Source organism: Eptesicus fuscus, chromosome 19 (assembly GCF_027574615.1).
Source record: "Eptesicus fuscus isolate TK198812 chromosome 19, DD_ASM_mEF_20220401, whole genome shotgun sequence".
NCBI classification, from domain to species: domain Eukaryota; kingdom Metazoa; phylum Chordata; class Mammalia; order Chiroptera; family Vespertilionidae; genus Eptesicus; species Eptesicus fuscus.
Window position 1 is genome coordinate 26,563,557 of NC_072491.1, and position 26,906 is coordinate 26,590,462.

The following is a 26,906-nucleotide window of genomic DNA, read 5'->3' on the forward strand; positions in this document are numbered from 1 at the left end:
AGATGGGAAAAGGATGGTAGCAGTTTGTAAATACTTCAGGGGAAATCTTACCCTGCTGAGAGGAAGGGTGAATTTAGAAGGACAGGAGGTTAGATAAAGTAGTCACAGAAGGAAAAGTGAAGGCAGCTTTCTTCCCAGTTGGCAGAAAGGGTGGTGGGGAAGTTGAGGAAATGTGCATAGATGGGTCCTTATTGGCAACTTTCACTGCAATGCTACCCAGGACTTGTGTTTTTTTAAAAAAAAAATACAAAATGGAATAGTTAGCCAAGTAAGTTAGCTAAGTTAGCCAACTTTATTCTTATCCCCACTGATAACATTCAAATCCAGTTTACATGACAGCAGTTCTATAAAAGAATGTATTCTATTGCAATTTCCTGAAGAAGGAAGATCCCTCCTGACCTTTCTCCACCACTGTTCAGCGCCCATAACAGCTTCCACCCCAATACAGCAGTGCTTCACTCGGCCCTGCAGGTCAGGAGAAACTCATCAGGAAGAAGTTTCAATCACCTCGTTGTGGTTTTCTGCAATTTTCATTTCTCTACAGCCGGTAATCTTCAGGTCTGAAACAAACAAAAAAAATCAACATTTATGTCTTCGTGAATCATTATTTCATTTTCACTTGCCTGATGAAGGAAGGTTATTTCTCCAATTTCACATGACATTAACTGTTCATTGAGAAACACCTACAGACATTATTTTCTAAGTTTTTGGTGAAAAACACTAAAGCCAAATCCTTACAAAGTAAAATGGTTAAGTGCAAATGGTTAATTTGCCACTAGAGGTGGTGGTGCTGCACAATATTATGGCTAAGTGATTAGATATTTGCAAAACACTGCATCTCATTAACATGAAACAAATACATCTCAAAAATGCAGAGGCTCAAATTAGAACATGGGAATGATAGAGGCCAACACATTTACATTATCTTGAAAATGGGACATTTCTACAAAAAAAAAACATCTTCAGGAAAAATCTTTTGGGAGATTTTAGTTTTCATTGTAAAATGGTGGGAAATCCATTTGGTTTGTGAATAAAATAAAACAAAGCTATAAAACACATAGTTTATGATACAGTTTAATTAGAGACACTTAATATTATTTGCTCCGTTAAGATAATTTATTTTCTAAGGAAAAAAAGCATCTGAATTTCCATTGTAAGTCCATAAAATTGGGTATAAGTGTAATAAATCTCAAAAAAAGTATTTTATTATTTTCCCTTAGGCCTTGTGTCTTTTCTTCTTCTTTTAAAAATATTTATCTTTATTGCTTAAGTATTACAGATAGGTCTTATGTCTTTTCATTCCTAAATTATATTTCTCAGTATCATGCTTACTCCAACAAAATATTTAAGACTAGAATAAAATTTAGATAGCAGAGTAATCTTACAAACAGTAAAAGGTTGGTTTGATCGACTTTTAAGTCATTTCCATTGTATAGATGAGATTTTTTTAGAGTTAACCATTCCAGGAAATCCGGTGACATTACATATTTCTTGAACTAAAGGCTGTCCAGGTAGCAGTGAGGTAGAGTAATGCTGCCTTTACACTCATTTCTCCTGACCCTGCACCACCAGCCTGATTAGAAAAAGTTTAACAGTGTATTTATTTTAAAAAGTGTATTTTTATTGATTTCAGCGAAGAAGGGAGAGGGAGAGATAGAAACATCAATGATGTGAGAGAATCACTGATTGACTGCCTCCTGCACACTCCCTACTAGGGATCAAGGTTGCAACCCAGGCATGTGCCCTGACCAGAAACGTGAGCTCCTGATTCATAGGTCAACACTCAACCACTGAGTCACACCAGCCGGGCTCAACAGTGCTTTAAGAAAAAAAATTAAACTCAAAAGACTTAAAAATTTGTTTAAATCATATTATTGTTCATTCAATTAAAACTAACAGGAATTGTTACATTCAATTATTGCATTAAAATCCTAAATTCTGTTGGCTAAGATAGTAAATGATTTGGTTTTGATCATTTAAGGAGAGATTGGTTTTTATTTTAACAACTAGTTCTAATCTGTTCATATCCAAATGAACAGTTTAGAACAATTTAGAATGCCTAATTTGAGCAAAATTCAGGACTGGAAATACTGAGGTATATGGTTTGAGCCAATGCTGAGCTGGTTAAAATGAATGGGAAAGTTGGAATGTAACCTTGCTCCCAGGTCCAGCTAATACTGAAGAGCAGCGAATTAAGTTAAATCTTGTAGGAAAATGTTACATGACTAGACTAGCATGAAATTATGGAAAATCTTGAAGATGTCTAGATCCTTGCTCCTCATGGGTTTTGAAAAAGTAAAAATCCTTCTCCACTGTCTGTAATTAAGTCTCTGATCTGAAGCACATTTTATAAAGGCATAGGTAAAAATAGTTTTTTTCTGGATATGAATTTAACAAAAACTGGAAACCTGTAAATGTTTAGGATTAAAAGCTTTTGCATCAGAGGGTACACACTAGGCTTATATCTCTGCTGTGTCCTAGAGCTATAGACTGGACAGGATGCTCAACAGGTTGCCTTTCCAGTGCTAATGTTCTGGCATCTGGAACCCTCTTTTCTTTCTTAGATCTCCCTGGATTAACCTATGAAACAACCTAACATAATCCTACTTTCAGGGAAGAGAATTCTAGGGCCGATCATAGTTGTCCTCATACCTCCTCCCTTTCATCCCTACCACCCTCTCTCCCTTGTGGTCACACTTCGAATAGCACATTCTGTGAAAGGCATTGAACAGTATGAACAAGGGTTTTTCATAATAAACATCTGTTTTCAAGCATTTATTGATGCTGAAACTTTCCACATTTAGTTTTTCTACAAAGGTGAGGATTTTGCTTAAAATAAAACAGTACTGACTTAATGTGTGAGACATAAAAATCTGTTTCTTTTTTTTTTTTTTTTTTGGTTTTATCACTGTGGATAATGTGAAGCAATTCTAGTTGAAAAATTTCACATACCTAGTTTTTCCTAAGAAAGTTCTCTTACAGAATTTAAAAAAAATGAAAACAAAGAGCTTAAAATGATCCAAGTTTTATTTTTAAGCTACATAATGAAACATTTCCATTACAGTGCTAGCAGTATGATTTCCATGATTATTGTGGTTTTGTAATGTGTTGGCAAAACTGCAATGATTATGGAAATAATTATTGATAGTAATGAAATAAGCTAACCATTTGAAAGCTATAACCATTTGAGAGCTATAATCTCAGCAATTTTGAAAAAAGGATAGTTCTGTTATTGTTTCTTTGAGAAATAAGTTCTAAGTGAGCACCCTACACACTTACACATGGCACACACACATCTACTCTGTACCATCAAAAAGCCCAAAATGTAACTTCATAAGATAACACAATTATCCTATCTAATAAAGAGAAACATGCAAATTGACCATACCTCCGCCCACATGCCACACCCACCAACCAATCAGGAGTGGGCATGCAAATTAACCCAACCAAGATGGTGGTTAATTTGCATATCCAGACACAGAGCGAAGACTGAAGACCACATAGAAGGAAGCCAAGCGCTACAGAAGGGAGCGAAGCTGCGGAGAAGCAGGCAAGCGGGGCGGAGGAGAAGGGAGAGAAGCAGGCGGGGCGAGGGAGAAGGGAGGGAAGCAGGCAGGGCAGCAGAGACCGCCGCAGGAAGCCCTATTGCAGGAATCTTCCTGCAACGGGCCTCTAGTATATCCATAAGATGTAAAAGTACTAATCTATCAAGTGTATTCATTAATTTAAGAAGTGCAGTATATAAGCAATACTTCTCATATGAGAAAATGGATTTTAACTATGAAAATATTTATAGTTGTCTCAAAAATTAGTTCTTTCCTTCTTGTTTACCACTGTTTTGAAAATGACTAACAACTAGCATAAAAAAAAAAATCTCATGTTTGCTGAAGTTAGGCCTGAGAGAATTTTGTAAGTAATTTAAAATAATTTAAATTAAATTCCAACACTGGTGGCTTTTAATTAAGATTTAAAAAATGTTGTCAATCACCAACTGGGTTCAAAGCTTAGTTTGACAATTATTATTGTTGCTCAAAAGCTTTCTGTCTAGTAGAAAAACTAATATTTAACCAAAAGCAAATGATAATTCCAATTACAAAATGTACATTTTTATATTATGAACATATTTCAAGTTTTATTGCTAGGGAAACAAAAAACAAAACAAGCTATTTTCGTGTCCATTTATTTATGATGCAATCCAGGTACATCTGTTTGAGTCAAGTCTCTGCAGATTCACCAGCAGATCTATCTTGGATAAATTCCAGTTACTACATTCGAAAAAAAGATTATATTCTTGGCTAAGCTATTTTGGGTGGAACTTAAGCATATTTTAAGCAAGTTCCTTCTCCAAAATGAGGAAAAAATTTTTTTCCATATGAAAGCAAATGTATCAGTAATAAGAAATCCCATTTACATTGGACTGCATTGCATGATACCTCAAATAATTTAATTCTAGTGTACATAATAACATTCAATACTCAACTTTATGACACTGCAAACAACTAAAATGGCAGAGTCTATTAAGGTAGTCACTAGCCACATGAGTCTATTAAAATTTAAATTAATTAAAATTATATATAATTAAATATTCAGCTCCTCAGTCATACTAGCTCAGGATAAGTACTCAAGAGCTACATGTGGCCAAGAGCTACTACAGTAGACAGCTCTGATTTGGAGCTTTTTCATCACTGAGGAAAGTTCTGTTAGTCCTGACCTAAAAGATCATCTGTTTTTTCATAGATAATTTTTGGTTAACCTAAAAATGCAACCTTTTTCCATATTACATACATTCCACAGTAATAAAAACTAAGTAGACTTAATGTTAGCTCTAAAGTGCAGAATAAAATATTAACTGATTTATGTTTAATAACTAGTACACATATCATGATATATCCTCAAATTTTACTAAGTTATACATACCTAATTATTTGGGGAACACAAGTTAATATATAGGGCGGGGCAAAAGTAGGTCTACAGTTGCTCGGATGGAAAATAATACATCAATTCATAAGTAATAATACAAGAATAAACTCTGTGTTTCGCGTACTCACAAACTGTAAGCCTACTTCTGCCCCACCCTGTACCTTGTGTGGCTAGTTGTGAGGAAAGATCACAACTTTAATAGCATAAAGGAGAACTGGTATCTAGTACATATTCCTGCTACAGGGAAACCTGGAATGAAAAGAAAGGGTGAGGGACTTATTTCATGCAGACGTAAGAGCAGAACAAGAGCAAGGAAGAGTTAAATTGGACAAAAAGACTGCCAGTCTTAAGCAGCCTGCTATTGCTTGAACAGTGGAGTGGGAAGAATTTAAGCTGAAGAGATAGGGAGGAGCCAGGTCATGAAGAGGTGGAAGGCCAGGCAAAGAAACCTGGAAGCAATCAGATGAGAGAGAGTATGTCAAATCTAAGCCGCTTTCCAGACCTGAGGTATAGGGAACTGTACAGAAAAGAGGGAAAGTTTTTTGTTTTTCAATTTGGATTAAGACTATAAGTAGCTAGGATTAAGGACTATTCATTACATAATAGTCTCGGCTTAGTGAAGCAATCTGGAAAATGGAAAATCACTTTAAGTAATGACAAGTCATTTATCATTCTAAGAGACTATAATTAATCCAAATAATGTCACCCCCAAACAAAGTATCTGACCATTGCAGGCACCTCTGAGCACCTTTGCATTTACCTAGCAAGGTCTTAAGACTTAGAAACTATCTACATCTAGAGTTTGTTTGCGGGTAGAAGCTGCAAAGGGTATCCAGGGAAGTAAAAAAGAGTTCATTCTTTCCACCTCAAGAGCCTTATCATTTAAGGAAAGAGGGGTTACTAAACTCAGCTTAAAAAAACAAACATTAAAAACAAAGACAGGAAAGAGAAAGACTTACGGAGTCCACACTCTTGGGAAAGCCTCTATTTCTTCTTGTGTGTACTCATCTAGACGTTTGGGTACTTTTCGTGGTTGTGGAAGCTCTTCCACTAAATTCTTACGAATATCTTCTGGTATATCCTGGATTAAATGAAAATTTAGGCTTAAGTTTTCTTAAAACATATTCTTTAGTAATAAATTAGTAATACTTACTAAGTATTAAACAAATGATAAACAAAAGCCATATTTATAAAGTGAGAAAAAATAAACTTTGGAAAAATCTCAGAAAAGTACATTAGATCAATGAAATCTCCATATAATAATATATTTCATATTTAAATCTTGACAAACATATTTCTATGATAAATTAGACGTCTTCAATTCTGAAAACTATGAAGTCACTAAGTTCTATTTAAATATACACACATATGTATAGTTTAATGTTTTCCCCTTCTTTCAACTTCAAAAAGGCACTGCCTTGGCTCATTCTCATGATTTTTCGTCTGATGAATGCATGTACTGGGTCTACTACTTCCGGTGCTACAAACTTGTAATCCACACTCCAGAAAAAACATGATGTCACTTTGTCCCATAATAATGGTACGTTTGACCTCTTGGTTATGGTTGGTGTCTGTCTACCAGATAGCTTTAATATAAAAGTATCTTTTCTCTGTAGCATGATGTCTTGAAACTGTAAATATTCTGTTCTACAATAATCTTTTTCCTGATGACTATAGAATATGCTGATAATGGTCACTTTTTAAATTCAGTATCATTCCTACATTTTTTTAGATGACATTCTTCACTAGAGAAAAGCTTTTTCCTTTTCCAGAAAGGAGAAGACAAATTATAACAAGAAAAATTTTAGACTGTCATTGTGGGCTTATAAATTTTTGTTTTCTATTCAACATATTTATCACTACTATTCATCTTAAGGCTAACACAGTCTTATATGTGGTCAGTAGGCACCAATTCAACCTACCTCATGGTTTTTTTTGCTATTTCTCTATTGGTGTTTGAGCATTGCCTTACCTTCTGCTACTTACTATTTTAGTATTTTTCATGAGTATACTCTGTAATAAGTTTGTGTTTTAACTCGTTCAGAATTAGAATCAACCATTTTCCTAAAGGGAACCAGGTTCCTTTTCAACAGGGGATAACATTTAGAAAACAAGATCTGGGCATTGCTGTGCTTATTTCTGTTCATACTGTCATTTTATTTTATGAACCAGTGGCCCAGTACATGGATTCATGCACAATGAAAGGAAATTAATTAGAAGAAATATTTTAATATCGCTCTTCACCCTTTAAAATAGAAGTGTCAACCAAATTCACGATTGACAATGACAGATAGAAACACACGTGTGCGATTGGCGCCAGCGAGAGCTTTATATGTAGCATGTATGCACAAATCAACTTAGCCTTTTATAGATATAGAATAAACTTGCTTAATTAGACCTGCTTTTTGATTTAGCTAAACTTTTTCCAGCCCAGTGAAGCATCTTAACATCTCTTTCAGGTAACTGTCAGCAATACAGCAGTAAATATCAACACAAGCATATTATTATTGTAGATCACGCAGGGAGAAAGGGTAAAATATTTAACTGCAGCAGTGTTTTGACTATATTCTGTGCAGTGAGAAAACCTGAAGTCATTTTCAAGGTCCAACATCTTTTCTTTTCAATCGAGTCAAGTTTCTAAGCTTTCTAAATCTCCATTTTCTGGCTAATGGAAAGAAAATAGGATTCCACTGAGTCTCCTATCTACCTACTCCAGGACTTCTGTGAGGATCAAATGAGATGAGGCACGGGAAAACGCTTCACAGACATTTGGTTAAACTGTAAAATGTTTGCACCTGGCTATAAAGCAAGTTGTGTTCCTGGGCTGAAGAAATTGCAAGGAGGCTAGTCACTAGGGAGAGGAAGCCGGGTGTTGCTATGTGACATCATTACCTGATCCCCACAGCGACTGTTTCCAGGCTGGGCTCGGCTGTGGGCGGCATTTTGTGCCATGGGGTCTCTACAGTGTTGGCTACGAATTGGTGGAGTGTTGCTCCGGGATGGTGGCAGGGCCTGTGTCCCACTTGGGGGAAGCCGAGTGTTGCTTTGTAGGCACCAGGTCTGTGGTGCTGTTCCTTTGTAAAGTGCGTTTCACAGCAGCTCCTGCACTGAGTGTCTGCCCCCTGATGGTCAGTGCGCGTCATAGCAACCAATCAGATGGTCGGAGGGACACTTAGCATATTCTTTTATATATATAAAAATATTTTAAACGTTAAAAAATACTCTAAAAGGTATTCTCCTCCCAAAATCTCATTTTCTTCCCTATTCCTTTCATCTCTTTGTGCCCATGTGCCAGTAAATAGCCAACTTCATTTTCTCATTTATTCTTCCTGTATTTCTTTATGCAAAAGTAGATATAGTAGATATGTGTGTAAACATTCATATGAATATATGCATACAAAAGGTGGTAAGTTATCTACATTGTCACCTTGCTTTTTTCCACCTAATAATATATCCTGGAAAAAACATTAATTATCAAGTCACAACAATGTTTGTCCTTCTATTTTTACAATAGTACTCAACTGAATGGATATCACAGTTTATCCAGTTTTCTATGAGTAAGCATTTATTTATTTCTATTATCTTACTATAATAAATCATGTGAAAATAATAACCTTGTATATTTTCAGACTGAAAATGAGATTGCTGGATTGAGCAGGAATCTCCTTATGTATTTTGTGAAATGCTTCATAGTTGCCAGATTCCTTGTGGGTTTGCACCATTTTATACTTCCATCAGCAATGCATGAATGCCTTGACAAGAACAAGTGTTGTCAAGCTTTTGAATATTTAACAATCCATTCTTGGGAAAATGGGCTCATTTATTTTATAGTTTGAAATTATTTAAGTAATTTACTGTTCAACTGAACTACCATGAATACTTAAAACATCTCCACTCAAACCTGGCTACCTTAAAACTGGGATAAATAATATTACTTTTGTGTCTTTTAGAAATTATAGTTTATTAAAAAAAAAATGCAACAGTATAACCAGAAACAGGAGTTATTAAATTCTTGTGATTTCATGAAGACCATTTATACTTTGGTGATGACAGTGTTCCTGTACTTGGTGCCTCCAGGTGAAGTGAGTAGTGGAAAATTATTTTCCTCATTCATACAAAGCAAAGGTAATAAATTAAGCATTTTGATAAAAGCATGAGTAATTTACTCATGATTTTATGCTAATAACATAGCATAATACAGTGGCTTGAATAGTTGATGCGACTTGATATTTTGGAATGAATTTCTACATTATTCCTCTAGTAGGAACTATGAGGACAATAATCATGACTGTGGTAATGATAGCAACTAGCACTTATTGTGCCAAACCCTAATCTAAGTGCCCTATAAATGTTACCTCATTTAACCCTTACAACAGTCTTATAAAGTAGGTACTATTATTCACCCATTTCACAGATGAGAAAACAGAGATTATAAGTCACTAGTCCATGGCCATAAGTCAAAAAATTGTGGGACATGGATTCTAATCCAGACAGTCTAATTCCAGAGCCTAGAATCAACTATTTTATTATAAAACCTCTAGTGTTACATTATATGGTACTAAAGAGAAAAGCTAAATACTTAAAATGGTATGAGTAATAAATAAAAATATTTATACCTTTTTTTCAAGTACTTTTTAGATGAATACTTTTGAGTAGGGACATGTATCCCAAAGTTAAATCATTGAACCTAATTAGCAACCAAACCTAAGTTATTAATCCATGATTCACAGAATTTTTACTACTGGTCAAATACAATGTAAACTAAATGCACAGTTTTTACTGTTGTTGAAATCACCAATGAGTATCCTCAACTTAACAGGAACTCTGACCACAGTACCTTGTTTTTTAAAAAAGCAGTTATTAAAATGAATAAAACAGAAAGTACTTTAGTCCAATGATAGCTCACATTCTGACTTAAAATAAGAACAATTGCTATCAGAGTGAGCTCACTATAAAGTATAGAAAGAATTTCAGAGTTTGACATGAAACTATTGAAAATAAGTACCACAATTATTTTAAAAGAAGAGAAAGTATTTAATTGAGGATAAGTGTCGTTACCATGACCACTGACTTACCTCATCTGGGAAAAGATGCAGCCTCTGCATCATGGTCCTCCTGTGAAGGTTTTTTGGGAGCATGCCATAAATAGCTAGTTTTACAATCTGAAAAAGACATAGGTAGGACTCAGTAACATACAAATATGACTTGTGATATCAAGAAGGCAGATTTAATTAGACAGTGATGAAAACCAGTGGGCCAAGACAATAGGTACATGAACGGAAACAGAGACCAGAGTAGATATGTGGCAGCAATAGAAAAGGAACTTTTGTTATTTACACATTACTATTATTTCTTTAGGCTCTATATTTTTTATTTTTTAATTAGCAAAAAGGACAAAAGAGATTAAAAATAACCTACGTGTGTGCCAATTTTAGCTAGACTAAGAAGAAGTTCTCTAAGCTTTTACAAACACCTATGGTTCAAATATTTACTGTGTAGTGACTAGTGTAGGAGGTTTCCACCTCAAACACTAAGCCTGACCATACAGACTGTTATGACACCGACTTGAGAGGTCGCAAATCTACAATAGTGGTAATGGTTAACATTCACAGAACTTGCTATGTGTATAGTGGTCAGTGCATTCATTACATTTGATCTTGTTTACAATGCTGAGTCTCACTTCACAGAGGAGGAAAAACAGATGCAGTGAGATTATAGAATTCCCTTGATATAATCTATATCATAAAAGGCCTGTGGTCATCACGACCAAATGAGCAGCGGCTCTTTCGGCGGGGGTGCCAGCAGCGTCCGCGGCCCGTACAAGGAGGATCATGCAAGGCATCGCGGGGTGTGGACATGGCCCTGATAGCAGGCTAGGCCTAGGGCAGTGGTCAGCAAACTGTGGCTCGTGAGCTGTGGTTTGCCGCTCTGTTGACTAATGAATTTGCTGACCACTGCCTTAGGGAAAAACACTTAAAAAACATTTTAATAATGTACTAATGTCTTTAACCTGAAGTCAAAACTTCTGGGTAAGGATAATGCCTTACAGCAGTGGTCGGCAAACTCATTAGTCAACAGAGCGGCAAACCATGGCTCACGAGCCGCATGTGGCTCGCAAGCTGCAGTTTGCTGACCACTGGCCTAGGGGACCCTAAACGTGCACAATTTAATCGTGCGCTGGGCCTCTAGTGTATCTATAAAAGTCCATGCTTGAATTCAAACCAGGCAGTCGAACTCCAAGAATAGATACACAGTACAGGAAATCACAGCTTCATGTGTTTCTCTCCATAACTTACCAGGAAGACAAAAAAGTCCCTTTTCTCTACCAAACCCATTACCAATATGGCAAACTAACCTTTCCATGATTTACTTTTCCTCTTTGACAGTTATCCTCACTGTTGGTTTAAGAGTGATTTCATGTACCGTATTTTCCGGCGTATAAGACGACTGGGCGTATAAGATTTTCCTGGGTTTAAAAAGTCGTCTTATACACCGGTAACTCTGCTTTTCTGGTATATATACCATATATATAATATGTATATATGTATATACCGTATTTTCCGGCGTATAAGACGACTTTTTAACCCAGGAAAATCTTATATGCCCAGTCGTCTTATACACCGGAAAATACGGTATGTTTTTTCAAGAGAAGGCCACACAGTGTCACCCTGTGCTCCATAATCTCCTGGGGGTCTCCTGGCATACAGTGTACAGTAATACATGGTGAGCTCTTCACAAAACTGCTGGCGACATTTGGAGTGTTGTATACATTTTCATCATCTGTACTCACATTTCAAGGATATAATTTCACATGCATTACAGCTAAATACCTTAAAACAATTCACGTTAGAACAGGGTTTCACTATAAAAGGATTTTCTATTCCTTCTATTTTCTCATCAAAACCTTTCTACACATAAAAGCTAATGACATCTCATAAATATTCTACATCTATTTTCTAGCTTAGTTCTGTTAGTATTTTATGTTCTGGAGACTTTATTTAAATATTGACATACTAGAGGCCCGGTGCACGAAATTCGTGCACGGGGGGGGGGGGGGGGGGGAGTGTCCCTCAGCCCAGTCTGCACCCTCTCCAATCTGGGATCCCTCTCACAATCCAGGACTGCTGGCTCCCAACTGCTCACCTGCCTGCCTTCCTGATTGCCCCTAACCACTTCTGCCTGCCATCGTGATAACTCCCTAACCACTCCACTGCCAGCCTGTTTGTCCCCAACTTCCCTCCTCTGCTGGCCTGGTCACCCCTAACTGCCCTCCCCTGCAGGCTTGATCACCCCCAACTGCCCTCCCTTGCAGGCCTGGTCCCTCCCAACTGCTCTCCCCTGCTGGCCATCTTGTGGTGGCCATCTTGTGTCCACATGGGGGCAGGATCTTTGACCATATGGGGGCAGCTATCTTGATCTTGTGTGTTGGAGTGATGGTCAATCTGCATATTACTCTTATTAGATAGGATAGAGGCCTGGTGCATGGGTGGGGGCCAGCTGGTTTGCCCTGAAGGGTGGTGTCCTGGATCAGGGTGGGGGTTCCCTTGGGGCGTGGGGCGGCCTGGGCGAGGGGCCTGTGGTGGTTTGCAGGCCGGCCACACCCCGTGGCGACCCAAATGGAGGCCCTGGTATCTGGGATATATTTATCTTCTACAACTGAAACTTTGTAGCCTGGAGTGGAGCCAAGCCTTCTGCTGGCTTAATGGCGGCAGCCATTTCTGTTGGGGTTTATTCACCTTCTATAATTGAAACTTTGTAGTCTAGAGTGGAGGCCTAGGCTGGCCAGGGCAGGTGGAAAGCTTGGCGACCACTGGCCTAGGAGACCCTAAACGTGCACAATTTAATCGTGCGCTGGGCCTCTAGTGTATCTATAAATGTCCATGCTTGAATTCAAAAACTTCCTCTGTAGTTGGGGGCAACCCTAGCCTGCTCTCTCCAGCTCTGTGGCTGCCACCATTTTTGTTAAGATTTATCTTCTATAATTGAAACTTTGTAGCCTTAAGCGGAGGCCTGGGCTGGCCAGGGTGTGCAGAAAGCTTGGCTTCCTCTATCGTCTGGGAAACCCAAGCCTCCCTCCTGCTCTCTCCATGGCTGCAGCCATCTTGGTTGGGTTAATTTGCATATTCACTCCTGATTGGCTGGTGGGCATGGCTGAGTGATGGTTAATTTGCATATTACTCTTTTATTAGATAGGATTGTTAAAATTAAGTCATAGAAAATTCAATTCCTCAGCCACACAGCCACTTTCCAAGTTGTCAGGTGCCACCTGTGGCTAGTGGTGACCATCTCTGACAGTGCAGACACAGAACTTTCCATCAAGGTAGAGAGAGGGTTTTACTGGACAGCACTGATCTAGAAACTAGCCTTTAAAATGTTTAATGTTTTAAAAAGTCTTCTGTACAAACTGACAATGTTGGAATTATTCAGCAACTTTTCTGGATAAGCAAGTCAGCAAGTCTTTACATCCTCAAAAATCATCCCTTTAGCAATTTTACTCTATTAGTAAGATTACATGGCAGTTGGCTTCCATGTTCTTAAACAATTTAGTTGTACTTAGTTGAATTAACAAGTTGGTATTTTAAAAATTTACTCTATTAAAAAATGCAAACATAACAGCCTAATTAGAAAAAGCTAGAAAATGTGAAAAGGTTATAAGCTGAGAGGAGAAAAAGACAGATACACAAACATAAATATCCCCAAAATAAATATGACACAACATGCACATACAATCAAGTAATTCTAGCTGTATAGACTTAAGCAAATGCTTTAAGGAATTCAGAAAGTGAAAAAGATAAAACAAGGTGAGGTTAATAAACATCACTTTCCTCAGATAACTGGTAACCCATGGCATGTGCCATTTAATTCACACAAAATAACTTTATTAACTAATTATAGGAGGTGGAGAAACATAAGAAAGGAACCATGTTAGAAGAAAAATGTAAGGACACAAAAGCTCTTAAAGAAACTAAAATATATGACAGAGGGATAAAGGATAGAAGGAAAGGGCTGAATCAATATATTTATTTGAGTTTAGAATAATCTAAGTGATTTTAAAATGCTTTGAAATATTTAATAACCTAGTAATAACTATTAAACGTATTAATTATGTGTTTTATAAATATTATTCCATGAATATCAGAAGAATGCACTACAAAACACATTCTCTTACAAGCCACATACACTAAGTACTGACTCGCAAATTGTCTGCTGGGAGAAACTCACTGCTCCAGACAGACAGGTAGTGGAAGTAAAATCATTGACCTCTTCCTTAATATGCCAACATAGAGTCAAAATTAGGATTAAAAAAAAAAATTAAGATGTTTTAATGAGGTGATAATTCAAATGGATTTAACTCTGAAATAGTTTCCAAGCCTCCATCCAACATTTTGTAATACATTTCATTCTTTGTTTATATAAAAAGAAAATAAAATTACTATGTTATCCAATGCCAAATTCTTAACATCAAAAAGTTGATTTATACTGCCTCCTAGTGTACAGTGAGGATATCTGATTAATATATAAACTTTAATTTTAAAAACATTTTAATATTAAAACTATAATTTGTGTAAGAGTTAAGGTGTACTTTCAAAGTTTAAAAAAGAAACAAATAGTAAAGTTTCCTTTAAGAGGGAAATTGAACCCAGAAGGAAGGCTGAGTTACATGAAGGGATTGTAGGCAAAGAAAATCATAAAAAAATAACTGTATAAAATAATAACAAGAATGTTGAATTGAAAGGATTTTAAAAAATCTTGACTATGTGTGATTGGCACACAATGCAATGTACAGATCTTGTATCGTAGAAATGACACTTGAAACCTTTATGATCGTATTAACAAATGTCACCCTAATAAATTTAATTTAAAAAAATCTTAAGGTTAGGGAAAACATATTGATTGTGAGGGAAAATGGGTATTAAAAACCTTCTAAGGGTCTCCTTGATTTGATTTGAAGGAAAGTAAATATATTGATTAATCTTAGACTTCTAATAAACTCTACCAATCCAAAAGAAGGTAAGAAAATAAGGAAAAAATAAAATAATATATAGCACAGTAAAATTTAAAGTAAAACTGTAAAATGTTATATTAGGCTAATACTATCAAATGAAGGTGTATACTAGAGCTACATTAATATTTAAAAAAGTAGACCTCAGGTTAAAAAGCATTATTGGAGATAAAGAGGGACGTGCATACACCCTCATCAATTATTTAGGAAGATTATAATTCCAAACTTAAATTTATCTAATGCTAAATCTTCAAAACATGCAAAGCAAAAACTGACAGAACTACAAGAAAAAAATTAATCTACAAGTGAAATTTTAATATAGCTCTTTCAGATAATTAATAAATCAAGTGAACAAAAAATGTCAGTAAGAATATAAGATTAGAACAATATAATTAACATATTTGCTGTAATGGATAAACATATAGTGTATATACCTATCTCCCTAAGACATTTTCAGTAAACATATATTTTAGGTGATCCTGCAGGTGTCAAGAAATTTTTTAAAAAGCATCAAAATTCTTTGACTAAATGCAAAACATACAAAATAGTAATGTTAAAATATATAGAACTGAATGATAATAATATTTATCAAAGCTTGTGTGGTAGAGTTAACATGAAGAATTTATAGTCTTGAATGCTAGCTACATTAGAAGAGGAAAAAGCAATGTCTGCTTTTTCCACAGCGGGGGAAAAAAAAATCTAACAGACTTACTGCCACTGGATCCTTTTGGTGAAGTTGTGCAGCTGTTACTTGTGTGAATCCACCTGGGTAGCTATTAAAAGAAGCAAAGACAGTAAAGCTGGGATTAGGCTATGGTATAGTATTCTTGAATACTAGAGGCCCAGTGCATGATTGAATCATGCACGTGTAGGGTCCCCTACACGCTTTCGCTTTTTGCGGTGGAGCTGGGTGCCTGTCCGCTGGTGCACCAGGCCTTTCAGAAGCCTCCGGCGCGAGGCTTCTGAAAGGCCTGGTGCCGGAGCAGACAGGCACCCAGCTCCCCCACTTTAGATGGTCCGCAGCCACTGAGGGGGGCTACCCCCTCTCAGTGGCAGCGGATCCGTGCCTCTCAATGGCTCGATAGGCCACCCCGAGTCCCACCCCCCAGCCTCCCGCCGCCCAATCATGGGCGTAGTGGAGTGATGGTAATTTACATGTTACTCTATTATTAGATAGGATTCTTTTATAATATAAAACTATTTTTATTATGAAATTATACTTGCTTCTGGAAACTATGCTATTCATTAATGTCTTAAAAATTAAGTAGTAGCCTAGGCAATATGAAATACTATTCTTTTATGTGGGAAACCATTATTATTTCACAAAAAATTCCACATCTTGGAAACTTGCTTGGCATGACTACTTATATTTTTATTGGAATTTAGTTATTCATCATTCACTCATTCGCTTGCTCACTCACTCATTTATCCTGAGGTAGTTTATCGCTGTTTGAATTAAGAAAAAGCAATGGTAAAAATTCCCTGCCAAATTAGACTAAACGTCTGCATAAGCTAGTGGTCAAGTTTAGGGAAAACAATGGTAGACCATCTGGTTCTGAAATAAAGTTCAAACTCTAAAGAGGCCATGATCCTATTTCCTATTAACTAAGAGTTATATGTTGCCCCTAAGTAAAAAATATATAAATGTGTAAATTGGAGATTAAAAATGTGTTTATTTGGGATAATATTAGAGGTAGCTCAGTCACCTGAATACCAGAGATTAAAGTCTGGAATCTAGATTTCCTATTGGCTTCCTAATATTAGGCAACTCATTTTACCTCTTTATATGAGTTTACTCATATAAAAACAATGATAATGTCTGCCCCAGCTACTTTTCAAGATTTTTATGAGTCAATTGAGAAAAAGTTTGTGAAAATGCTTAAGAAATTTAAAATAAAAACAATATTAAGATGTAAGGTTTTATTACAATGGATGAATGAATAAAGCCTAAATGATTTTCAAGGAAGGAAAAAAAAAAGTAGAATCAGTGAACTCCGCAAGAAAAGTTTAAGATGAACCTAAATGTGTTTCCTTTCATAAGTTTCTTTTCAACAAGTTAAAAACAGTTTTAAGATGATTTAAAGAAGCACCTTTTAGGAATAAATTTAAGAAAGCATATTTATAAGTTTGCTGAGAAAGATAATTTTCAAGTTGAAATTCACTTATTTCACAATGGAATTTCAGATTCAGAAAAAGAAATACCTGTCTAGACTTCTATTTTTTGTCTTCTTTCTCTCCAGGGGGGAAAAATACTTTACACCTTCTACACTAAAGATTTTCTATTTTTAACACTAGGATGGCAACTTCTAAACCATAATCCCATTTATATTATATTTCAGAAGGTTGGAGTTTATACTGAAAATTCTGAGGAGGGGAACAACTTGAGTAATGCAATACTCAGTTGGCTTGTTTTCCAGCTCTTTATAAAAGTCAAAATTTTAATTTCAAAAACAGAGCAATGAGTAAGTAGGGTAAATTATATTGTGCACTACTACACAGTGACTGAAAATAACACTTACATTAAGTAAAAATAGATATAAACATATATATTAAAATGTTCATTTAATGGATGAAGATGATTTTTAGTTACTTCTCTAAATTTCTTTGTATTTTCTAACATTAGCATGCATTAAAACTTTTACAACTAGAAAGATAAATGCTGAATATATAATTGCAATAAAATATTAGGAGCATAATAAAAACACTATGTCCAAAGTGTAAGTCATGAGTCACCAGAAACAGAGAAACAAAAAGCAAAGATTCTATCTAGAAAAGAGTGACAATGATACAGTGGAGATATTTGAAGTGAAGCCATATAAAGAATAGGAAGGAACCACAGATGTTTAAAGACCAAGGAAAAGATAAGCCAGTGGGCACCTGCTGATGATGGTCTCAAAATTATCTGAAGAATGTTATGTGGAAGAGATACAATTATTTCCCTTTGTCCCAAAGAGAAGAAATAAAACTAATGTGAAAGCAGGAGAAAAACAGATTATGACTCAATAGCATAAAGATCTTACTGAAATTTAGAGCACTTCAAAGGTGGAATGAATGGGCTGTCTTATGAGTATGAGACTGGTATTATTCAAACATAGGCAGAGACACCTATAACTTGAAAGGTATGTTGTGGAGATTTTAGGTATCTTCCAAACTTGGGATTTTGCTCGCCACTAAAACATCTCAAGTACTTTCAGATGTTCAGGATGGTTCTGGAAACAGCAAATGAATTATAGGAGCAGAAAAAAGAAGTGAGAATATTGGCTAAAAAATGAGAATAATCTTGACTGGAAAAGTTCATGTGAAAAGTTTCAAGGAAAAACAAATTCTGTTAGTAATAACTGTGATTTGGTCCAGGTTTGTGTTTTTTGATTGAGTATATTATATATTACCATGAGTAAAATTAGTATTTTTTTAAATGCCAAATTTTGAAAAGACATTTTTCTTTTACATAAGATCAATGGTATTATTAAGGTAATACATTTCAACTGCCTATCTTCTGTGACAATGGCATCGTCTTACCCAGTATGTGAAGAGTATACTTTTTGTTCCCATTTGTTTCCAGAAAATGCTATGTGCCTTGTGTTCATTATGACAACATGGTCACCACAGTCACCTAGATTTAAAAAGAAAAAAGAAAAGATTTTTATATGAAAAATCTTTAAGCAAAAGTGACCTTGGTTATTTATAAAGCTTACCAAAGTCTAAACAACACATTAAAAATATAAAGGAAGTCACAGTGCAACATCACCATCCTTGAATGGATTTCTGTTACTGCTTTATACAACATCTAAGTATAGAAAGAGTTGGCTAACCATTTGGAAAATCTCAACACTGGAAGGTGAAAGAAAATTTAATAAAGATGCCAATATAAACAATACATCTTTAAAGGCAAATTATTGTTATTTCTATTATATCTTTCTATTAATAATTTCACTTCACTAAAAATGTGTATTTGTATTAAATACTTTTAAATGTCTAGTATAAATTTTTCCTTAAAAACAGAAGAGAAAATGAAAACAATATGCATGTAGTTATAAAAAGCATATGTTTTGCCAATAGGTAAATTGAAAACAAATGTAAAACATCACAATTTATTCTTCTTCTCAAATGTAGAGAAAAGAGTACTAGGATCTTATGCTTAACTCCCTAACCCAATATTTTTTCCAACCATATTTAACTAGTTAAATTTAAACGGTCACTCTCAACTCTGACTGCATTCATATTAGACAGGATGGGATGACCTGAAAATTTAAATATATGTATTAGACTAATTTTCCAGTGAAAAGTACCCTTAAGTTAGGCTGTTCATCTAAAAAATAAATAAATAACCCAAAACACACACACAAAAAAACACACCCAGAAACGTTAATATGTAAATTTTCACGAGTTACTATATGTGACAAGATCAAGTAATCGGTAATATTTATTAAGTGCATATTCTACTAATAGAAAAAATAAACTTCAAAAGATTTTAGAAGCTTATTTATTTAAGAAAAACACCACTGAAAAAATAAAAAGTATAAATAAGTATTGTATATGAAAACTAAAGATTACATTATGTGATTCTATACAGAACTTAGACTCTGAGTGAGAGAATTTTCTGAGAGAAGCTCATAGTCTATATAGAACAAGGGCAAAGGAAAGAGGATAAAGATGAACTTTTTTCACTAGACTGAAGGAGAATCCAGAGGTGTGAAGGGAAAACCTGGGAAGCTTGCTGTTAGTGTGTTGAAAAGGATAGTTTGATAGTATTTGGTGACTAAAGTTCCTAAAAGAGACACATGGTAGGTTAGTAAGGCAGTTGGGGGCAAATGAACCAAAATAACAAAGAGGGTGACAAGATATCTATATAGTTTCAAAGAATGTTGAAATACCTTAGCTTTCAGTCAGACATTTACAGTTGAAGAAGTTAAGACCCATTAAGGTTCAGTGATTTGCCAAAAGCTCACACACCAAATTACTTAAACCCTGTTCAGGCTCTTTCCATGACACCTATTTAGAGGGAAAATGGAATCTTTAACTTTCCATTGAAGCTGAATTTATTTGAAAAATTAGATGGCAAAATTAAAATAATTAACATTTAAAATAGATTGACACTTAACTGAATAGCAAGAGAAAAATGGGCAAACTGGGTTACTTTAAGAAGAGCATCATAATTTTTTTTTTCCTAACAAGTCCTTAAAATTTTTAAAGAAATAGAAAATAGAATCAGAGACATTGAAGAATGCAACAGACTGACATATTTCAGACAGAAAATTGAATGTCACTTCTCAAATAAACATTTTGCAGTGATTATGAGCAAATAATGCATGCTTAATAAATACTGGTTAAGCCAATAAATGTTAGAAATAAACTAAATACACAACATATTTATAAATTGAAAACTGTTCTCTTTAAGGTTTGATTTTAGTGACATCTTGTGGACAGGACAAGTTTTGCTGATGTAAGTTATATATTAAATTTAGTGTGAAACAAAACTACAATTCAACCTTTAAAATGTAAATTCCTAATTTCATAAAAAAGTGATTCTCCTAGAAAGGGATGGCCCAACAAGCAACCAGGAAAGTTCTAGTGTTCCGGCAGAATGATTACTCATCAGTGTATAAGGAACACTTCTGCAATAATGGCCTGCTTTTCAGGAAGCAGAACCTCCATTTAGTGCCAGGTAAGTGCTATACCTTAAGAAGGAAATTAGGTGACTACTGCTAACTCCCCTTTTCCCCAAATTTTGCATCATTTGCATTTCTACAAGGACAACCTAAGAGATCTTATTTATCACTTTGTTGATATCACTGCAAAGGAGTCAGAGATAAAGCAAAAACTTCTAACTAGAGCAACTAAAAGAGAAGAGATGCTATTAATTGAGATGGGAAAACATGGAAGAAACAGGTTGGTTGGGATGGAGAAAATCATGAAGGAAAACATCTTCAAATGGACTTATTCTATTGCAGATGTCTATTAGACACAAGATTTTTCTGAGTAGAAATGTGGCTATGTGAGTCTGGAATATAGGAAAAGGGTCAAAACTGGAGACATAAATTTGGGAGCCATTAGCATAGAGATTATACAGGGTAGGTCAAAAGTAGGTTTATTATAGTTGCTCGTATGAAAATAATACAATAATTTATAAACAATAATAAAAGAATAAACTGGGTTTCATGTATTCACAACTGTAAACCTACTTTTGCCCCACTCTGTATTTAGAGGCATGAGACTGAATGCGATCCCATAGGGAATGTGAAGAGGTTCAGGGTCTGGGTTCTGGGACACACCCAATTTTTAGTGGGAGAAAAATGACTGGGAGTTTAGAAAGTTGAAGAGAGCAAAAGGGAACTGGGAAAATGGAATCAATAAGAGGTGAAGAAACAGGAAGAACAGCATCCCGGAAAAACAGTGAAAATGTGTTTTTAAAAAGTTCTCATCATGAAAATTAGCCTGGACTCCTCACAAGATCAATGGTAAGAAACAAATAAGAGAAGGATTATACTAGATTAAAAGACACTAAAACAAAACATAACTAAAGGCAATACATAACCCTGGTTGGACCATAGTTCAAAAAAGTAATAGCTAAAAAAAATATTCTTGGGATTACTAGGGAGCTTTGAAACTGCACTGGATATTAAACTGCATAATTAAATTATTTGCTTATAACAGCATTTTGGTTACACAGGAAAATACATTTTTACTTAGGAGACATATGCTAGAGTATGTAGGGAAGATAATAACATCTTCAACTTGTTTTCAAATGATTGAGTAAAAGATATATGATAAAATGTTTATAACTATGGAATCCAAGTCAAGGGCATAAAAAAATTCACTGTACAATACTGAACATTTCTGAAAAAGCTAGAACTTTAATAATAAAAATTAGAAAAAGTAAAGAGCAAACAACCCAGTTAAAAAAAAAAAAAAAAGCAAAAGACATGCACAGATATTTCACAGAGGAGGAACTGATAAAAGGCTAATAAACAAATGAAGAGATAGCTTCATTTGTAATCAGGAAAATGTAAATTAAAACCATTAAGAGAGAGCATTTCACATCTGGTGTTCAAAATTAAAAAGAATGAAAATATTCAGTGTTACTAAAGCTGAGGAGTAAAAGAAACTTACATGCTGTTGGCAGGAGAGGACATTGGCATAAAGACTAGCTAGCTTCCCAGGCAGCTTTGAACCCAGAAATTCCTGTTTTACTGAGACGTCAGATAAGCTCTTCCATGTGAGCACCAGGAAAAAGGTACAAGAATATTGATAGCAATGTTGTTTGTAATCACAAAAATAAGTTGGAAACTGAGGGCATGGGTATTGAGTTCATTATCATCATTAATTTTCTTTAAAATAATACCTATATTTATATAGATAGATACATCTATATCTTTCTATCTCTTTGTATATATATTTCATGCTACAAAATAAAGATAATTAAAACTGTGATCAACCACAACAAATGTTGTTGACAGGTCAAGCAAGATGAGGAATGACACCTGGATCCAGTAGGTTGGACACTGATGAGCCTAGGTTAAGTGATGTCAATCAAAACTATATAATAAAAACCCAGCGGTCGTTACAGTGTTACGACCAAACAACCGGTCGCCAGAAGGTGCATGGAGCACCTCTCGGTCCCCCCCACTCCCCGCCCAGCCCCTGAGCCGCTAGCCATGGGGGGGGGGGAGTTTCACGGAGCAGTGGTGGGGTGGGGGAGCCTCGTGGAGCAGTCAAGGGGCAGGGGGAATTTTGTGCAGCAGTGGCAGGGCAGGGGAAACCTCGAGGAGCAGTCAAGGGGCAGCGGCCGTGAGCATCACCGAGTGTCCCGGGGTGGGGAGCTTCATGTAGCGTCGAAGGGCGGCAGAGGCCATGCGACGGAGGCCAGGCTAGGCCTAGGGACCCTACTTGTGCACGATTTTGTGCACTTAGCCTCTAGTCTATAATAAGCAGAAGTCTTTTAGTATGAAAGCAACTTGTTTTGTTTTGGAAAAAGGATACAGAAAAGCAAATTTATTAATTTAAAATAGCAAAAAGTAAACTTTCCATGCCTAGCTAGTTCTACATATCTTTCTGGAGGAAAAGGTTTTAAGAAGAGAGGGCAAGCTTATTTGCTCATTTTTAAAACCTGTACATTCAAACGTATATTGCTGTGTGAAGAAACATGGATAGAAATTAACATATAATTTATAGTCCAAATCAGGATATTTCTGAGTGTGAAAGAGGGGGCCACTGATAATTTTCCTGGGGCAATGGTATAAACTGGGGTTGTACCAGGCAAACTGGTCTGTATGGTTTTCCTATAAATAAGCCAGATTCATTTTAGTGCTCTAGTAGGTTTTTAGCAAGAACGAAATAAACGATCATCAGGAAAAAAAGAGGTCCTTAAAAGCAGCCCACTCAAACTACTTCAAGATTCTATTCTGGCATGTAAATTGTGGTTAATTTACAGGTCTAAATGATACTCACTCGTTTGATGATACACAGGTTTATGCAATCCTTGAAGTCTAATTGATGCCACAGCAGCAAGTTTGCCAGGGGGCTGCATTTTCCCATCTAAGAGATACCAAACTCGAGCAAAAGTGGCCCATTGCTTGGAAAAACAGAAGAGGAAACAAATAAAATTCTAATTAATATAGAAATAATTATTATATATTATCAAAGAATAATACGATAATTTTTCCAGCCTGCTTTTCTATTAGTAATATGCATCATGCTTTACTAAAAATATTCCAGATATTTATTTCCCTTTACATTATGACTTATATATATTTTTTTTTATCTGGCATAGCAGAAAACCTGGAAGGGTAATAAGAAGCTTGTATGAAGTGGAAGATGTGTGGTGAATTAGGAACTGAAGACTATTCAGGAGTTTAATTCAAAGGGAAAATTAAATAGCAGAATGTGGCTGGAAAAGTATAGATGAATGATGCTGAATAAATGTAAATTTAAAAAAAAACTGCCTTAGACATATTTAGGCTGCCTTAGGCATAGACCACCATCTTTTCAGTGCCTATAGAGCCTTCAAACTCGAGGACACTTACAGCCCAGAAAGATCTCGACCACATGCTTCCTCTATGCCAGTGGTCGGCAAACTCATTAGTCAACAGAGCCAAATATCAACAGTACAACGATAGAAATTTCTTTTGAGAGCTAAATTTTTTAAACTTAAACTATAGGTAGGTACATTGTTATTAACTTAATTAGGGTACTCCTAAGCTGGCCTTTGCTAAAAACTCAAGGGGCCAAAGAGCCGCAGGTGGTTTGCGAGCCGCAGTTTGCTGACCACTGCTCTATGCACATACACAAGCAGCTACACAATGTGGAAAAAATACAACTAGGCTAGCTGGTTTCATTTTCAATTTAATGATCACAACCTCAAATCAGCCTATAAAACTGCTTACCAATTCTGTTTTTCTCCTGTTCTCATTTTTCTAGTCTCTGTTTAGTTCCCCTTGCATGTTTTGTCTGATTTATCCCTATTTTATGTATTTTGATTGTAAATGCTATTGTATTTTTAATAGAAATTTCTGATTGTTGCTACTATATAGAAATACACTTCACTATTATATATTGGTTTTGTATCCTGTATGCTTGCTAAAGATATTCATCAGTTTTAGTAAACTGATTTTTTAAAAATAGATGATCATGCCTTTTGTAAAAAAAGATAGCTCTAGCCCATATCCTTTCCCTACCATTCTCAGCTTATGAACTAATAAAACAATTCACACAGCAGGAATTCTACAGGACAATCTTGTTTCTTCAACAAATTGCAAGGAAAAGCGACCTATTTATTAAGAGAGACTTACCAAAACAACAACTTATTGCATTTTTGGATCCTAATCCAAAGGGATAAACTGTAAAAATATTATGTATTTGTATAATACATGATCTATGATAAAACTGGAAATTTAAACACATACTGGATATTTGATGATATTAGTTAATTTTTCATTTAGCTTTGATAAATGATATTGTGATTTTTAAAAAATCCTTGTCTTGTAGAGAACATATTGAAATATTTACTGATGAAATAATGAGTCCGTGCTTTACCTCAAATTCATAAAGAAGGGAAGGAAGTCAATGGGGGTACAGATGAAATTACATTGGCTATGAGTTTTCTGATAGTGGGTGACATCTATTTTTATATATGATTGCAATTCTCCATAATAATTTTTTTTAAAGCAACTCCTGACCTCACTTCTCCAACAGCAACTGCCTCATTTCTTTCCTTTCCTTTTTCTTCATTACAATTTGTCTCTCCACATTCTCTTTTCAACCTACTCCAATCTGGCTTTTGTTCTCCCACACCTATCACTATCCCTCGACTGCCTGCCAAAGTTACCATGACCTTCATGCTCCTAAATCCATAGGTCAATTCTAAGTCCTCCATACAGTTGATCATTTCCCTCTCCCGGGTATTCTTTCTTCACTTGGCTTCCAGGACACCACCCGGTGGTGTCCCCCCTCTCCCTCCCCCCCTTGCTGGTTCTCCTGTTATCCCTTGCCTCTGAAATGTTGAAAGGTCCCAGAACTCGGCTATAGGCCCTCCTCCCTTCTCTATACTCACTTCCTCAAAGACTTCATCCAGACCTATACCTTTAAATGCCACATGTATGCTGAGGACTCCCAAATTCACATCTCTAGCCTGGACCTCTTCCCTGAACTCTACACTGGGATCCAGTTGCCCTCTTAACATCTGCACTTCAGTGCTGCTTAAACCACAAGTAGCAAAAGACTAGTTAACCCCCCAATCCAATATCCACCAATACAGAAAAAAAAAACAACAACAACAACAAAAAACCTTTGATAAAAAGTTAAAATGCTGCCACAATGCCAAACTATTATACAAGTTTTAAAATGTTTGATTTTAATTCTTGTATTTACCTAATCAGGGACACGTAACAGTTACCTGTCCCAGGAAGGAATCCCACTTGGAGCAGAACTGGGCTCAGAGGCATCTTAAACTGAAACACAAAACCCAACTGCTCTTCCAACTGAATCCTGCTTCAGTGTTAGCCTTCCCCATCTCAACTGATGGCACACCCTTCTGGCAGCAGAAACAAAAAACCTGGGAGTAATCCTTGCTTCTTCTTTTGCTACCCTCCCACACGCAACCTTTTCGGAAATCCTATCGGCGCCACCATCAAATAGAACCTGACCATTTTTCAACACCACACGGTTACTACCCTGGTTTGTGCCACCATCAATGGCTAGCCTGGATCACAGCAACAACCTCCTTGGCTTCCATCCATCACCAATCCTCACCTCTGAACAGTCTATTTTCAACTCAGCAAGCGGGAGTGCTCCCGTTAACACCTGCGATCATGTTATGCCTTGGCTCCAAAACCTCCAATAGGTTCTCATTTTACTCAGGAAAAAGCAAATTCTGACAATGATCTACAATGCCCTACGTGATCCATCTTATTACCTCTCTGACCTTCTCTCCTAAAACTCTTGCCGGGAACAAAAGACGTGGAAAGGGCTGCTTGAAAAGAGGAGGGAACGAATACAAAAAGAACAAGGGCAAGTAGGGGCCAGGGCCACGACCCCTCTTATCTGTGCTTCCCAGAGGTACCCCCTGGACCAAGGATTCGGCTTCCTGCCCATTCAGCTTCACTAAGCCAGCTGGAGCCACTGAGCACCTCCTGCCAGTGTAATGAATCCCATCAAGCCACAGAGTCCGAGCTCACCTGGGGCGCCCTAGAGAAACTCGACATGTTACCCGACTCGCAGGGCCGTCCTCCGGTCTCCGGAGTCCGAGGCAGTCCGCGGCATCACTGGTCCGGGGGGAAACGCATCCACCCAAGCAGGACAGTTCCTAGGCCGGCCAGTTCCTTGGCCGCTTCTCCGCTTTTCCCGGGTCCCCTCCGATCTCCCCACGACAGCTGTTTCGTTAAGAAGGAGGAAATAATTCCGCTATCTCTAGAATAACTCCCGAAATTCACTCCTTGCTAGAAAAGCTGCAGAAAACCAACGGCGAGCACACAATTTCCAGCCGACC

General features: G+C 36.3%; 1 protein-coding gene across 1 annotated transcript; it reads right to left on the reverse strand.

The window, feature by feature from the left end:
- Positions 1-244: 244 nt before the first annotated feature.
- MRPL13 (mitochondrial ribosomal protein L13) lies at positions 245-26,879 on the reverse strand. Its single transcript, XM_008143359.3, has 7 exons — positions 26,596-26,879; positions 23,372-23,495; positions 18,443-18,536; positions 15,636-15,696; positions 9,996-10,082; positions 5,880-6,001; positions 245-560 (listed from the first exon to the last, which is right to left on the reverse strand). The coding sequence occupies exons 1-7, from the start codon at positions 26,620-26,622 to the stop codon at positions 539-541; spliced, it is 537 nt and encodes a 178-aa protein (XP_008141581.1). The 5' UTR covers positions 26,623-26,879; the 3' UTR covers positions 245-538.
- Between the last annotated feature and the right edge of the window lie 27 nt (positions 26,880-26,906).